The following is a 17036-nucleotide window of genomic DNA, read 5'->3' as shown; positions in this document are numbered from 1 at the left end:
ACACAGACGTACAGAAAGAGAGGAAGGAAGGAATGGAGGAAAGAAAAGAGGGAGGAAAGAAGGGAGGGAGGAAGTCACATAGGAAAGGAAAGTATAAAGGATGGAAGGAAGGAAAGGAGGGAGGAATGGAGTCGGAGATGTGAGCGCATTTAAACACAAAGGAAGGAAGCACACACACACACACGTTTTCTTGTTTCTGACCGTGAAAACCTCGATATCGATTTATTGACCGGTGCCGCGTTCCACAAAAATATTTACACGATGTTCATGTTTGATAAATAATCTTCAGTAATTCTGGATTTTAACGACCGAGCGGTTTGAAGGCAGGAATCCGTTTAGTGCTTCAGAAAAATACATAATGTAACCGTAGCGACGACATTCATGTCACCGGCCCCTAAAACGGAATTGATACGATATCAATACGTTGATATCGTATCAATACGTTGATATCAATACGTTGATATCAATATGTTGATATTGTATCAATACGTTGACATCGTATCAATACGTTGACATTGTATCAATACGTTGATATCAATACGTTGACATCGTATCAATACGTTGACATCGTATCAATACGTTGACATCGTATCAATACGTTGACATCGTATCAATACGTTGACATGGTATCAATACGTTGACATGGTATCAATACGTTGACATGGTATCAATACGTTGACATGGTATCAATACGTTGACATGGTATCAATACGTTGACATGGTATCAATACGTTGACATGGTATCAATACGTTGACATGGTATCAATACGTTGACATGGTATCAATACGTTGACATGGTATCAATACGTTGATATCGTATCAATACGTTGACATGGTATCAATACGTTGACATGGTATCAATACGTTGATATCGTATCAATACGTTGACATGGTATCAATACGTTGACATGGTATCAATACGTTGATATCGTATCAATACGTTGACATGGTATCAATACGTTGACATCAATACGTTGACATGGTATCAATACGTTGACATGGTATCAATACGTTGACATGGTATCAATACGTTGACATGGTATCAATACGTTGACATGGTATCAATATGTTGACATGGTATCAATATGTTGACATGGTATCAATACGTTGACATCAATACGTTGACATCGTATCAATACGTTGATATCAATACGTTGACATGGTATCAATACGTTGATATCGTATCAATACGTTGACATGGTATCAATACGTTGACATGGTATCAATACGTTGACATGGTATCAATACGTTGATATCAATACGTTGACATGGTATCAATACGTTGACATCAATACGTTGACATGGTATCAATACGTTGATATCAATACGTTGATATCAATACGTTGACATGGTATCAATACGTTGATATCGTATCAATACGTTGACATCGTATCAATACGTTGACATGGTATCAATACGTTTCCTCACGGCCTGAAGGCGACTAACCAGGAAGTGTTTCCTCTCTGAAGACAAGAGGCGTGTCTCTCCTGTCGTCGTGTTTCTGGCGGTGCGCCCCCTGGTGGCCAGCGGCGGCGCTGCGGCCCGCGGCTCCTAGTCGGCCCTCAGGCGGCCGAGCTGCCGCTGGGTGAGCAGGTACTTGAAGAACTCGTACACGGACCAGCTGATGGCGGTGGACGGCATCTGGTAGATGATGCGCGCCTGGAAGCCTTTGAAGAAGGCCGGGGCGCCGCCCGTCCCGTACACCGTCCGGCAGGCCTGGGCGAGGCCGGAGATGTGGCGCCCGGAGGAGGCGGAGCCCGCCACCGCCCGAGCCTCCTGCGTGTTGAGGAGCGTCTTGCAGACGTCGAGCGGCGTGGTGGCGGCGGCGGCGAGCGCCCCGGCGAGCGCGCCGGCCGCCACGTGGGAGGCGGGGTGGTAGCGGCGCCGCGGGTTCAGCTGCTCCTGCAGCGACTCGTAGGCCATGAAGTGCAGCGCCTGGAACGGAACGTTCAGCGTCAGCTGCGTGCCGAAGCTCCGGTAGAACGCCGCCACGCCGTCGCGCCGCAGCAGGGACGCCGCGCACTGCAGCACGCCGCCGTACGGGGAGTTGAACATCTGCATCCGCTGCTTCACCACTGGGGAGGGGGGAGGGAGGGAGGAGGAGGAGGAGGAGGAGGAGGAGGAGGAGGAGGGGAGGGAGGGAGGGAGGGAGGGAGGAGGGAGGAGGGAGGAGGAGGAGGAGGAGGAGGGAGGAGGGAGGAGGAGGAGGCGAGGGAGGGAGGAGGGAGGAGGAGGCGAGGGAGGGAGGAAAGAGGATGTACGGTGAGAAGAGAAAAGGAGATAGGGAGAGGAAGGAAGAAAAGAGGAAGTAAAGGAAGGAAGGAAGAATGAATGAAGGACAGGAAGGAGGAAGGGAGGGAAGAAAGAATGGAAGGGAGGGAGGGAAGAAGGGAATAGGGGGAGGAATGAAGTGAGGGAGGAAGGAAAGAAGGGAGAGAGGAAGGAAGGAAGGAAGAAAGAATGAAGGACAGGAAGGAGGAAGGGAGGGAAGAAGGAAGGAAGAAGGGAAGAGGGGGAGGAAGGAAGAGAGGAATGAAAGAAGGGAGGGAGGAAGGAAAGAAGGGAGGAAGGCAGGAAGGAAGAAATGGAGGGAAGAAGGAATGAAGGACATAAAGGAGGAAGGGAGGGAAGAAAGAATGGAAGAAGGGAAGGGAAGAAGGAAGAAGGGAAGAGGGGGAGGAAGGGAGGAACGAAGTGAGGGAGGAAGGAATAGAGGAAGGAAAGAAGGGAGAGAGGAAGGAAAGAAGGAAGGGAGGAAGGAAAGAAACATAAACATGAAGTCATTAAAGGGTACCTGTAGTGCAAAACAATGTGTAGCCAGATCAAAAGATAATGTGTTTCTAAAGGTTATTCATGCACTGACAGTCCAGTATTCAATAACAATACGTAGTTTAGGCTGTTCAAAGTCCTCAACTCCGACATGCGACATTGCACTGGAGCTTGAATATGTCGCGGGTGGTGTGACGTCAGATCGTTGAGAGATCGACAGCCAGCCAGAGCGGATGTGTTCAGATACCAATGTAAACAACGTCGAGCGCTCGCAAACAAATGCTGAGAGATTGAGAATATGGACGATGAAAGATTGTCTGATTCAGCAACTGGATACTTGTTTGAACCATTAAAAGCAGACTATAACCCATTTAGTTAATTGTGACAGCGATGATAGCGATGATTCTGATGAAGTTGATGCCGAAGGACCGCCGGTCCAGATGCTTCACCGTGCGGACCGTGCACGCAAGTCGGCGGACGTTTGGTGCAGTTGTGGGAAATGTGTGCCACAGAAAACAGACAGAGTGCATTTGTTGTAAAGAACACGAACTTATGTCCGATGATATAGCAGGGCTCTCAAGTTTTGAAGACAGGCAAGCGTGAGATTTCCATCAGCACCGATACAGCTGACTGTTGCGCGCCGCATCGAGCCGAAAAGAGTTGTCGGGGGTGCTAGTGACTATTTCTACTCAACAATCGATCGGGCTATTGAGCACCCCTGCATTCAAGCATTAAATAGCCGAGAGGTTTTTCAGCGTGAGGAATTAGATGTGTGGCGGAGTGCGTGAGATAAGACCGAATGCGTGAGACTCACGCTCAATGCGTGAGACTTGAGAGCCCTGATATAGTGTCATTAGACCTCATCTGCTTCACACAAAAGCGTGAGCTTGATAGCTACATCGCGCATAAGCCAGCGCTGGAGATGTCTTTCATTGATGCAATGTTCGGCCACATGTTCGGGGTGCTAGTGACTTTTCTTTGCTCCGTCCGTCCCGATGCGCGCAAACCGGTGTCGGAGCTCGCGCGCACGAGACGGCGGGCAGAGGACTGTCAACGCAACACGTAGAGACAGAAATGACGTGCTTCTGCTGTAATGTGGCGCTATAGAGAAAGTGACAGGGGGGCGGGCCAATTTTTTTTAATGTCATGCGATCTACCAATACTACGCGCGATCGGCGATCGACGTATTGAGCACCCCTGATATAGATTGTGTAATTCTTGAGGCCACCGATCTATCCCAAGAAGCAACGCGTAGAAGTGGCTCCGGATTGGCTGAATTCCTTTCAACGACTCTACGTCATAGTTAGCTTTGAGCTGGAGTCAATAACTAGCAAAATGGCTGCGCCCACGGATTCGGAATTTTGACAAAGAAATGTAAATCCTCGGGCTATGCGTGACTTGTTGACAATAGCAGCGGGGTAAATATGATTTATTTGATGCGCCGAATGGATGTAGCACGTTGTTGTTTTGCACTACAGGTACCCTTTAATACATGAAAGGAGGACAGCGTCTCAGCAGCGTTTAGTCTGTGGCTCCACCTGGTGGCCCGATGGGGGAACTACACCCTGAGGGGGATTCAAGGTCTCTGGAGGAGGAGGACTTCTATAGAGTCTCACAGATATAGATATGTGTGTTGTTTGGATCCATCTTTGACTGATTACATTTGAACGCATCATGAGAATGTTGCATAATGTTCCTTCAGCCAGTACTCATTTTCACTGAGCAGAGCCTGAACGCATCATGAGAACGTTATATAATGTACCTTCAGCTAGTCCTCATTTTCACTTAGCAGAGCCTGAACGCATCATCATGTTACTTGAACCCCTGCTGGTTCTCCGTTAGCCGCGATGCTAACGTCACTAGCTCATGTTACGAGCTCTCCTGTCGGTCTAAACACTGATTGGCTGCTGACGTCACATGATCAGAGACTAAAGAAATATCAGGATGTCATGATCACATGACCTACTGGATCCTGGAGGATAACGATCATCAGTCAAACTTTATTTACTGTGATGGTTCACGTTAAACTGATAACGACCACCGCTAATGTTCGGGTCAGGTGAGCAGACACAAAGGGGGAGGAGTTACCTTCAGCTGGGTTCATGATGCCGTCGTGCAGCAGCGTTGCCATGCAACCCGCCACTCCTGTCGAGCAGAGGACAAGAAGTGTAAGCCTCGCCGTCGTCATCTAACCGACATCTAAGCGCCCAACGCGCCCCCCGTCTCACCGTTGGAGAAGTGGCTGTTGGCGCCGGGGTGGATGGCGTCGCCGAGCGAGAACTTGATCTTCTCGTAGCAGGCGAAGTAGAGCGCGTGGGCAGGCCCCGCCCCCACCGCCAGCACGTTCACCCCCCGGATGGGCCGCCACACGCCCTCCGTCCGCACGATCTGCCGCAGGGCGTCCATCACGTTCCGGTAGCGCGCCCCCGGCTCGGGGTGGAGGCTCTGCATGCGCGTCTGCGGAGAACGTTAATCTAAATTATTTCCTCGTAGTTAAAGTCTGACTCGACAGAGCGAGTTCCTTCTTTCTTTAAGATCGGTGCCTGATGTTCGTACAACCAGTCGTTCAAAGTTAACTGAAGGGCGTTGTGTTCCCGCCACGTTTTCCCGCAGTAACCGAGTACCGGGTACTTTCTTCAGACTCGTAACCGAGTATCGGGTACTTTATTCAGACTCGTGGTAACCGAGTACCGGGTACTTTATTCAGACTCGTGGTAACCGAGTACCGGGTACTTTATTCAGACTCGTGGTAACCGAGTACCGGGTACTTTTGTTGGAGTTGGACAGCGACACACCACCTGGACGACACTCACTGGAAGAAAATAGAGGTAGACTTCTACGTTACATTTGTTAGCGTTTTATTCAGAATTCAGGATACAAGTAGACATCATGCATGGACCTTCTCTCCAGCGCTGGGGCCACTGGTCCCAGCTGAGGAGGGGGGTCCATGCATGATGTCTACTTGTATCCTGAATAATAAAACGCTAACAAATGTAACGTAGAAGTCTACCTCTATTTTCTTCCAGTGAGTGTCGTCCAGGTGGTGTGTCGCTGTCCAACTCCAACACTTTATTCAGACTCGTGGTAACCGAGTAACAGGTACTTTATTCAGACTCGTAACCGAGTATCGGGTACTTTATTCAGACTCGCGGTAACCGAGTACCGGGTACTTTATTAAGACTCGTAACCGAGTATCGGGTACTTTATTCAGACTCGTAACCGAGTACTTTATTCAGACTCGTAACCGAGTACCGGGTACTTTCTTCACTCGTGGTAACCGAGTACCGGGTACTTTATTCAGACTCGTGGTAACCGAGTACCGGGTACTTTATTCAGACTCGTGGTAACCGAGTACCGGGTACTTTATTCAGACTCGTGGTAACCGAGTAACAGGTACTTTATTCAGACTCGTAACCGAGTATCGGGTACTTTATTCAGACTCGCGGTAACCGAGTACCGGGTACTTTATTCAGACTCGTAACCGAGTATCGGGTAATTTATTCAGACTCGTAACCGAGTATCGGGTAATTTATTCAGACTCGTGGGAACCGAGTATCGGGGACTTTATTCAGACTCGTAACCGAGTACTGGGGACTTTATTCAGACTCGTTACCGAGTACCGGGTACTTTATTCAGACTCGTGGTAACCGAGTACCGGGTACTTTATTCAGACTCGTGGTAACCGAGTACCGGGGACTTTATTCAGACTCGTAACCGAGTACCGGGTACTTTCTTCAGACTCGTGGTAACCGAGTACCGGGTACTTTATTCAGACTCGTGGTAACCGAGTACCGGGTACTTTGCCCGGAACACAAATGCGATGAACTGGATGAGCTCATCATCAAAGAATCTGTGGTGAAGGAGCGCTTTGTTCTGGGAAACCAGTGAGGACGGTTTAGTTCTTCCTCTTCTGAAGACGAGAGCGTGTAAAACATTAAGGATATATGGAATTAAAAGTTATATCCCACGGTTTCTTTGTCTTCCTGATGTTAATTCCTCCACTTGTATGTAGAGCATTGCATTGTGAGTCTTTTTTTGTATGCACAACAGAGGTTTACGCTCAAATTTCCTTCCTAGATCCGTTTAAGAGGAAGTTTGTGACGGTACGTTGTATTATTACGCAAGGCGGGAAGATTGCAGTTGTGTAATAAAACTGTGCAACACCTTGTAGAAAGGCACAACATACACATGAGTAATAGTGTCTCTGTGTAAACTCGGATGTGAACCATGACATAGTTATATAGTAATGTAATCATGGAACTATCCAGTTATGACAGATTACAGTAAACACACACACTCCTTAGATAACTGGCAAACAAAAGGTGTGTGTGTGTGTGTGTGTGTGATTTCCAAGCATCGATCATCTCTACCGTTGATCTACCCGTCTGAGTTAATCATTCACCTCTTCTTTCTCTTTTCCACCAGCCAGTTCTCTCGTCACATTAAACCCTCGGTGACCAATATTACCATCAACTCACATCATGTCTGTAAAGAATTGAAGACGAGCATCACAATTAACGACAATCTTTTAAAACATTTTAACAATAACTGTGAAATAGTGGTCATTTAAGTAAGATTCATGACTCCACAAAGAGTAAAAAGGTCAGTTAAAGACCATTACTGGAGGCCTGGTGGCTAGCCAAATAAATAATAAACACAAAATTAGAGTTTAATTAATATTTTGTTAACTTTTTGACTGCATTGTCTCACGTCGTTTAACGTCATCTGACCTCTGTTAACGAGGTCAGATTGTGACGCGACTCCGTCAGCTCTCCGTGCTTCTCAACGGTTACCGACCGCCGTCCCGTGACCGCGACGTGATGACGTTTCAATACCTTGACGCAGTCGATGGGGTACATGACGCAGTGCTCCATGATACCGGCCACGGATCCCGCCAGCATGTGAGTCCCGGTGGCGGCTCCTTGAGGCAGTCTTTCGTAGTCTATTTCGGGCTCCGCAGAGGTCGAGTTCTCCGGGGGAGTCAGTCGATGCAACGCCGGGGAAAAGTCCTGCTCCCCGGGCATCCTCGGCGACAGAGACCCGACGAACCCCCCCGTGGCGTCCAGGAGCCGGCCGCCCATCCACCGAAGCTCTGCCCCGGCGGCAGCCCCGGTAACCCGGCTGTCTACGCCCGGTGTGTCCATGGAGGCTCGCCGGGACGCGACACCGTCCGTTCAAGAGGGAGAGGGTGGGGGGGAGGGGGGTTAAAGAAAAATGGACGGCTCCTGCGACCCGATCTTCCCGGTAGTCTCGGCGGGTCGCTGCTACTGCGCTCAGGCAGCTGGAGCGGGTCCGTGAACCGGGAGTCTCGGTGGGTTTGTCAGGAAGTCACGCCAGGAGCGCGAGCTGATTCGACAGCCCGACTGTCAATCACTGCCAGTCCCTCCGATTGGCTGAATCCGGCTTGCAATAAGGCGGGTAAATAAAGTAGGCGGGGCTTCAGCGCCAGTGGGAGCAGAGGTTAACATCGGGAGGTCACGTGTATTTACGGGAAGCGTTTTAAACAGGACGTCCCAAATTGGAATTGGAACTATATATACATATATACATCATTTTGGACTTAATCTGGACGTAATAATAGCCGTTATATGGTACAATTAGATACAATACAATAACATAACATAGACTGTATTGTCCAGAAGGACATTTGGACACACATGGTACTGCTGTTTAAAAAATAAAAAACACACCAAATATAAAGAATGTATTCCAAGTAAATCAAATTGACATTAACGGCTGCAGCAGTTATGAGGACAACTAACTGTGTAAGTTGTTAGCCTTTTGTGAATTTCTCACACTCCCTTTAGATATCAATAACTTGGGGGGTACAAAAGGTTGCACACATGACTTTTGACAACATTTTAAATTTGAATATGGCCTCCAGGTGGAACTGTGCACATTCCTTGGGAAAAAACTATCAAAACAGCAATGAAACAATTACAATAACACATTAAACAATAGAAATGTCCCAGTCTGAGTGTTGAGCGCTTCAAATGTATGTCTCTTTTTGTGTCGCTCAAGATCCTTTCAAACTGATTTAAATATCCCAACTTTTTAATATTATATAGGCTATATATACATATATATCCACGTATATATATATGTTTATTTTTTGATCATTATATACGTATTGATTGATATGTGTGTATACATTATATATATATTTAAATGTATATGTAATTAATATATAAATGTATATTCATTGTAATTGAAAGAAAGTATCAGATGATGACTCTGTGTGTGTTTGATAAATGGTAGTACTACATTATTGTTCTTATTATTTGGATAATACTCTAAAAACCCAAAGATTCTGACGTCCGTATACAAGCAGCTGCAATTACAGAAAAATAAAACAAACACGGATACATAAATATGTAACACACGCCTCCATGCCCCGCCCCCTTTGGGGTTAACGGGAAGTGGGCGTGTCGCGATGTGCTCCAGACCAATAACCGCAGCGGAACCGCCCAGTTACGTTCTATGACGACGTCGTAGCAGCACAAGCCGACCGGAAGTCAGTGGGTTTTTTCGATCACTTCCTCCTCTTCTCCTCCTCCTTCTCGACGTCTTCCTTCTTCTTCTTCCTCTTTGAAGAGGCGCCGTCAGGTGAGTTCATACCGGAGGACGCCAGCATATGGACACGACACGTAACGCGTCGGTAACGGGAGACGAGACACTGTTTTAAGCCGCTTCTTTCTGTCCAGCTGGACAACTGTCCGGTGTAACGGCTAAACAGGCGACCCGGTTAACTGGAGACTTTTCAACGTTGTTGTCGTGGTTACGACGGCCGTTGAACAACAGGCTAGAGAACACGTATTATGACGTGTAGCTGTCCTCGCGAATGCCGCTTGGTTTAATTGTGTGCGACAGTGTCAACCCCTCTAATATACATGATAATATAGACTATACACATTAAATAATACGGCATTCACGAGGACAGCTGCGTGTTCTCGTCCTACTCCCAACAGCTGTCGGTAACGACGACAACGACGGACGCGTTCGGTTCAAAGTCGCCGGTTAACACGGTCGCTTCTTAAACCGTGACACCGGTTTATTCACGCCACAGTTTAATCTTATATAACCGGCGAATAAGACAGTTATCATAAGAGCTGCTTTTAAAAGAGGTGTTAAACAAACACAATGGGACCTGCAGCTGTTGACATGAAACACACCGATATGACACTTCACTGCACAACACCCATATATGTCGTATATCTACGTATCCTGTTCTCCTAAAGTACTCTCCCTTACCTGAGACTATATATCATGTTGTACATTTGTAATAACAAAATGACGTCACCCTGTGGATTTGGCTCTATATGCTCTCGTCTAACTCTTTTCTTTCACTTTTAAATACCCATCTAATTTATTTTGATGTCTCTATATTCATCTGTTCCGCTGCTGCTCACATCTCCCCACTGGGGACCAAGACAAGTTTATCTTCTCTTTATCTCGTGTAGATTAGAGTTGTGAAATCGCCAACGTTGCAGCAGCAACGTCTCTGACTGTAAACCACAAAACAAATGAGCCGTCTGTTTGTTTTTTAATCAACAATTACTAGAATAACCTGTGAGTTGACTGAAACGAGGCCCAGCGATGATCGTTATGCTGCAGTTTATATGATTGTGTTCTTTCGTCCGCGGCCATTGATCTCCCTCTCTTGTTCCCTCTGGTAGAGGACCAGCAACGCCGCTCTGGACGGCGTCCGAATCCGACCGCTGGCGCCATGAGGTGACGTCTGTGACATCTTGAATCATTTCCCCCCCACCGGACACATGGCGAGGTAATAACGCGACGCAGTCATGAACTCGATGTCCTTTTAGCAGGATATTACCCGATTTTTAAACTCCTCCTCCTCCTCCTCAGGATCACCTTCTCCTGCCTGCCGGCCTCCTGGTACTGCAGCGTGACCCTGCTGTCTCTGGGCTGCGCTCCTCGTCAGCGCCTCCTGCTGCTCCTCTTCCTCACCTCCGTCATCCTCCTCCTGGGAACCTACCAGAAGCAGCTGTGGGGGGCGGGGCCGCGGCGGCCGGGGTCAAGGGTCAACAAGTGAGAGCTCGACGTTTTCAGGGCGTTACGGCCAACATGTTAAATATTAAATATTGTGTAATAATGGATAACGGAAAAACAACCACAGCTGAATACTTAATATTTTAAACAGTTTGTGTGGAAAAAAACTGTCTGAGACCAAAATATTGCTCCTCAAAAATATGAATGAATCTTTTAAGAAGCATTCCAAATTAATACAATTTAAAACATTCCATATTATTAACATTTAAAAATATTACATTTTAATACAATTTAAATACATTCTATTTTAATACAATAAAAAGTTATTCCATATTAATACAATTTTAAGACAATTAAATAAATATACCATATTAAAACAATTTAGAAAATATTCCATTTTAATAAAATTTAAAAACATTCCATATTAATACAATTTAAATATATTCCATATCAATACAATTTTAATCCAATTAAATAAATATTCAATTTTAAAACAATTTAGAAAATATTCCATATTAATACAACTTAAAAATATTCCATATTAATACAATTTTAATACAATTTTAAAAAATCCATATATTCCAAATTAATAAAGAATATTCCATGTTAATGCATTACATCGTGGACGTGGAGCTTCAGGAGAGGCGTTATCTCGACTGTTTGTCGAGGCGGCTCAACGTGACCTGGACGCCCTCCTGTGGGACCGAGCCCAGGTGCTGCCGCCCAGCGACACAGACCCGGTCGTCCTCACGCTCCTCCTCCTCCTCCTCCTCCTCCAGGTACCTCTCCATGGCCGAGTCCATGGAGGTGACGGACGTGTCGGACCCGGCCCTGAACTACGGCATCGTGGTGGACTGCGGCAGCAGCGGCTCCCGGGTCTTCGTGTACTACTGGCCCCCCCACAACGGGAACCCCCACACGCTGCTGGACATCCGGCAGATGAGGGACCGCGACCGCATGCCGGTCGTCAAGAAGATCAAACCCGGTGAGGGGGAGGGGCTTATCTCTGAGGTGAGGCGGGTCCTCTGGGCCCTGAGACAGAACCTGCAGGCTTCTCTTTTAAAAAAAAAATCTATCGACGCAAAAGAAGGAAAGAAAAGGAATCATCGAGGAAGCGATCGTTTGGTAACCATAGAAACGGGCGTGTCGGCGCTGAAGCTGTCGCATGTCTTCCTGTAATTATAAACGTTAATCATTATTATGATAATTAATCATTATTATGATAATTAATCATTATGAGCCGATGAGGACAAACATGGGTTAGTCTTTTACATCTCTCTTTCTGTCTGTCCCTCTCCTCCCTCTCTCCCCTTATCTCTCTCCCCCTCCCCCTTATCTCTCTCTCTCCCCCCCCTTATCTCTCTCTCTCCCCCCCTTATCTCTCTCTCTCTCCCCTTATCTCTCTCCCTCCCCCCTTATCTCTCTCTCCCCTTATCTCTCTCTCTCCCCTTATCTCTCTCTCCCCTTATCTCTCTCTCTCTCCCCTTATCTCTCTCTCTCCCCTTATCTCTCTCTCCCTTATCTCTCTCTCCCTTATCTCTCTCTCCTCCCCTTATCTCTCTCTCCTCTCCCTCTATCTCTCTCTCCCCCTTATCTCTCCCTCTCCCCTTATCTCTCTCTCCCCTTATCTCTCCCCCTTATCTCTCTCTCCCCTTATCTCTCTCCCCTTATCTCTCTCCCCTTATCTCTCTCCCCTCCCCTTATCTCTCTCCCCCTCCCCCCCTCTACCTCTCTCCCCTCGCGGCTGCTGCCGGAGAGGTGAGGGAGGACGAGCATCCCTCCATCATCCCTCCATCAGCCCTCATCATCCCTTCATCATCCCTCCATCATCCCTCAATCATCCCTCCATCATCCCTCATCATCCCTCCATCAGCCCTCCATCAGCCCTCATCATCCCTCATCATCCCTCCATCATCCCTCATCATCCCTCCATCATCCCTCCTTTAATCGCCTTTCCCGTCTCTCCAGCCAGCAGGCGGCCATCTTGGAGGACCTGGTCGCCGACGTTCCCCTGGAGTTCGACTTCCTGTTCTCCAGCTCGCACGCCGAGGTCATCTCCGGGAAGCAGGAAGGTGAGGCGGCTCCACGCCGGACTCTTCATGACCCTCAACGACCCGTTCTGACCGCTTCCTGTCTCCCGTCTCCACCCCGAAGGCGTGTACGCGTGGATCGGCATCAACTTCGTGCTGGGCCGCTTCGATCACGCCGACGAAGGTGAGATGTCTGCGCCGTCCCTTTAAGGAGACGTTTTCTGAAACGTACGCTTAATTAATAATAATAAAACACTTTTCATTCCCCCTTCGTGCGTTCTCAGAGGACGCGACAGTCGAGGTGACGACGGGGTCCCAGAGCCAGCGGCCGATGAGCCGGCGGCGCACGGTGGGCATCATGGATATGGGCGGAGCCTCCCTGCAGATCGCCTACGAGGTGCCGAGCGCCATCACCTTCAGCTCGCCGCAGGAAGTACGATCGACCGCTCAGAGTTGCCGTGAGCGACGAGGGCCGGATTGTTTTACTGGTTTTGATGCAACGTGACGGAATTATTTACAAAGAGCCTGCGAGACGAGGCTGAGGGCGCAAACGCCCCGAGCAGGAGGCGCGGGTTCTCCTTCCAGCTGCTCGTTGAGCGTTTGCTTCTTTGTGGTTTTCAGGAGGAGGCGGGGAAGAGCGTGCTGGCGGAGTTCAACCTGGGCTGCGGCGTGGAGCACGCGCAGCACGTCTACCGCGTCTACGTCGCCACGTTCCTCGGCTTCGGGGGCAACATGGCGCGGCGGCGCTACGAGGACCAGCTGCTCAACGGCACGCTGGCAAAGAACAGGTTGAGCGCACGGACCGTAGGATTTAAGATTTAATCCGTCATGCAGATTTACACACGAAGCGTAGACTTCTATACAACCAGTCGCCCCCTGGTGGTCAGTGGAGAGAATGCAGCTTTAAGACCCTTTCTCCCGTGTCTCCAGGTTTCTCACCGCGCAGACCGGCCTCACTGAGGTCCAGCCGTACCTGGATCCGTGTCTGCCGGTCGGCCTGTCGGACACGGTCGTCGGGGACAACCACACGGTGTACCTGAGGGGTCAGGGCGACTGGGCTCGGTGTCGGGCGGCCGTGCGACCTTTCCTCGGCCTCCACAACGGCACCATGTCCCCGGGCGGCGTCTACCAGGTACGGCGGTCGCCTTCACGTTGAAGCCACACAGAGGAAAATGACTTTTGACTCCATTATTATTTCATTTTATTTATAATAAATACAAAATAATAATTGACATTTTAATTGTAATTTTTTAAATCATATTTATTTGATCAAATTTATTTATTTTATTAATTTAGTTTAAATTTACATGTATTTTAATCTATATTTATTTAATTTACATTTATTTAATTTAAATTGATTTTATTTACATGCATTTTTATTTAGGCTCCCATCAATTTCAGCAACAGTGAGTTCTACGGGTTCTCCGAGTTCTTCTACTGCACGGAGGACGTTCTGCGGCTGGGGGGTCCGTACGACAGCCTCAAGTACTCCAGAGCCGCCACGGTATTTATCCAGATATATATATATATATATATATACACACAGCTCTAACAAAGCGAAGCGGGTCTAAGTGAGTCGTGTTTCAGGACTTCTGCCTCACCAAGTGGTCGATCCTGAAGCGACGCCTGGACAACAAGTTGTTCTCCAAGCAGGCCGACGTCAGCCGACTCAAGTGAGTTCACCTTCGTCTCTCGACGCGTTTCACACGGGGATTCATGGAAAACCAGGAAAAGTCACGGCATTTGAAATCGGTTATTTCCAGGCCTGGAAAAGTCCTCGTAAAAATAATTAAATCCCCCAAAAGTCACAGAAATTGATTATCTTCATACTTTCATTAACACAGTTTTATTTAAAAGAATAAACATTTATTTAACATACATTATTTATTCTTTTGAATCAAACTATTGTCTCTCATTCATTCGTGTCATTTAAGGTTTATATTCATTTAGACTCACAAAAGGTTTAAGTCCTGTAAACCCATTGGTCGACATAACACGACATGTGACATCATCATCTCTGCAGATAGGAAGCAGACACAATATTCTATAAATATTGTTTATATATTATATATATAGCCGTATTACGTCAGAGCTCATTCAGTCACAGTATTTATTTGTAAAGGTTTCGTGTCATTTAGTCCCAGACTGCAGGGAGCAGCTTCTCCACCAGGTGGAGCTGCTGAGCCGGATTAAAACAGTTCGATTGTTTGATTTAAAATAGATGATTATATTTATATATATACTACAAAACAATGTAAGTGTTATGTCTCGTTGATTTCTTTAATGTTTTAGGTTTAAAATATATCTCCCCACCTTCTCTCCCTCTCTCTCTCCCCCTCCCCCCCCTCTCTGTATCTCTCTATCTCTCCTTCTCCCCCCCCCTCAGGTTCCAGTGCTTCAAGTCCTCCTGGATGTTTGAGGTACTGCACTCTGGCTTCCGGTTCCCGGCCGACTTCCCCAACCTGAAGACGGCCCAGCTGGTCTACGACAAGGAGGTCCAGTGGACTCTGGGCGCCATCCTGTTCAAGACCCGGTTCCTGCCGCTGCGGGACCTGCAGCAGGAGACGCTGAGGCCGAGCCGGCCCGGCTGGCTGCGCTCCTCCTTCCTCTACAACCACCACCTGCTGTCGCTCTGCATCCTGGTGGTGGCGCTCGCCATCCTGCTCTACATCCTGCGCCTCCGGAGGATCCACCAGCGGGAGAGCCGGCAGGCCGAGACCCTGAGCCTGCTCTGGGCCGAGGAGGGGGAGGCGCTGCTGTCCTGAGGGGGAGGAGTCGCATACCTGGGGGAGGAGTCTCATACCTGGGGGAGGAGTCAGACACCTCGGGGAGGAGTCAGACACCTGGGGATGTCTTTAATGGCGCCGACAGGCAGCCGAGATTTAATGAGCCCGGAAAACTCACCTCGTCATGACGCGGCTGAGCCAGCAGGGGGCGGGCTTCTGTCTTCAACGGGTTCATGAGGACAGGAACAAGAACTGTTGATAAGACCTGAGAAAGGAAGTACACAGACTGAGGACGACGTTCAGGTGCGTGTGTGCGTGTGTGTGTGTGTGTGTGTGTGTGTGTACATGTTGGTTTTCCACATGACATCATGTTGGTTAATTAAATGTTAAATTTAGAACTCGTCTTAAAGCTCTCAGGCTATAAATGGTGTTCAGGCGACTTTGTTTATTTATTTTTAACTCCAGTTGAACGCCTCTCAGATTGTGTTCTCTGGTCCCTGAACGCTTCTCAGATTGTGTTCTCTGGTCCCTGAACGCCTCTCAGAGCATGTTCCCTGGTCCCTGAACGCCTCTCAGATCATGTTCCCTGGTCCCTGAACGCCTCTCAGATCATGTTCCCTGGTCCCTGAACGCCTCTCAGATGTTATCGGAGGGGAAGCTCTGCTCGGTGTCTGGATGAGGCGCTGAGCGGACGAAGGGCCGCGGGCCCGAATCCTAACGGACTCATGACGCAATAATGAAAAGAAAGAAGGAAACCGGCCAAAATGGAGGCGTTGCCATAGAGACGAGATCTGAGCGCGTCCGAAACAGAACGACTTCAAAGACTTTTATTTTTATGGGGAAATAAGCCACAAAAACAAAGTGTGTGTGTGACTGGTGTCTGAATCTTCGAGACGCACACTTCCTGTTTCTGTTCCCACTCACCAGTCGGTGACCTTTGACCTCTTCATTCACCTGGTGTGAGCCGGGCGTCGTGCAATGTTCCACAGGAAGTCACTGAAGGGGACGGTTTCTATGTCCTTTGTTTACACTCAGGAACCTTTTTGTTGTTTTGTAAACAACATTCCAATAAAGATCCTTTTGTAATAAAGAGACGTGACTTCATCTCTATTCATAGAACATTTAGAAGAAAAGAGAAAATAATTATCAGTAAAAGAAAAAAGTGTTTGGAGCTATTTATCGTAATAAAATACTTTTTAATATTTAAAGTAAAAAATAATAGAAAATATATGTATATCTATAAATGTGTATATTTATATATATTTAGAGCGTCATGAAGACACCACTGCAGTGACGGTGTGCGGCCAGCAGGCGGCGCTGTGCAGCATTCAAAGAGCAAAGACGTTTCTTATTTTAAAAATATACTTTTAATACAACAGCTGCATATAAATATTAAAATATACATTATACAGGTGTACAGTACTCACACAACACACAATGTTAGGCTTCTATTCTTACGGCACTTCTTGTATTTAAAAAAAACATTTTTTGTATTTTTTTA

General features: G+C 47.6%; 2 protein-coding genes across 3 annotated transcripts; one reads left to right on the top strand and one right to left on the bottom strand.

Moving 5' to 3' along the window:
* Positions 1 to 860: 860 nt before the first annotated feature.
* LOC130190100 (mitoferrin-2-like) lies at positions 861 to 8744 on the bottom strand. Of its 2 annotated transcripts, none has more exons than XM_056409296.1 (4): positions 7605 to 8744; positions 4998 to 5226; positions 4858 to 4914; positions 861 to 1935 (listed from the first exon to the last, which is right to left on the bottom strand). In XM_056409296.1, the coding sequence occupies exons 1-4, from the start codon at positions 7911 to 7913 to the stop codon at positions 1442 to 1444; spliced, it is 1089 nt and encodes a 362-aa protein (XP_056265271.1). In that variant the 5' UTR covers positions 7914 to 8744; the 3' UTR covers positions 861 to 1441. The 2 variants fall into 2 exon arrangements, with proteins under 2 accessions (XP_056265271.1, XP_056265270.1); XM_056409295.1 differs by having other exon boundaries at positions 1458 to 2075; positions 7605 to 8739.
* Positions 8745 to 9285: 541 nt separating this feature from the next.
* Positions 9286 to 16627, top strand: LOC130189733 (ectonucleoside triphosphate diphosphohydrolase 7-like). The gene is made up of 13 exons (XM_056408663.1): positions 9286 to 9375; positions 10446 to 10552; positions 10636 to 10818; positions 11559 to 11954; positions 12514 to 12537; positions 12748 to 12851; positions 12934 to 12993; positions 13094 to 13242; positions 13431 to 13597; positions 13740 to 13941; positions 14194 to 14313; positions 14397 to 14482; positions 15196 to 16627. The coding sequence occupies exons 2-13, from the start codon at positions 10545 to 10547 to the stop codon at positions 15572 to 15574; spliced, it is 1878 nt and encodes a 625-aa protein (XP_056264638.1). The 5' UTR covers positions 9286 to 9375; positions 10446 to 10544; the 3' UTR covers positions 15575 to 16627.
* The last annotated feature ends 409 nt before the right edge of the window (positions 16628 to 17036 follow it).

The sequence above is a fragment of the Pseudoliparis swirei genome, chromosome 24 (assembly GCF_029220125.1).
Source record: "Pseudoliparis swirei isolate HS2019 ecotype Mariana Trench chromosome 24, NWPU_hadal_v1, whole genome shotgun sequence".
Classification (NCBI taxonomy): Eukaryota; Metazoa; Chordata; class Actinopteri; order Perciformes; family Liparidae; genus Pseudoliparis; species Pseudoliparis swirei.
The sequence above is the reverse complement of the archived record's forward strand: the minus strand, read 5'-3'. Positions and strand labels throughout refer to the sequence as shown.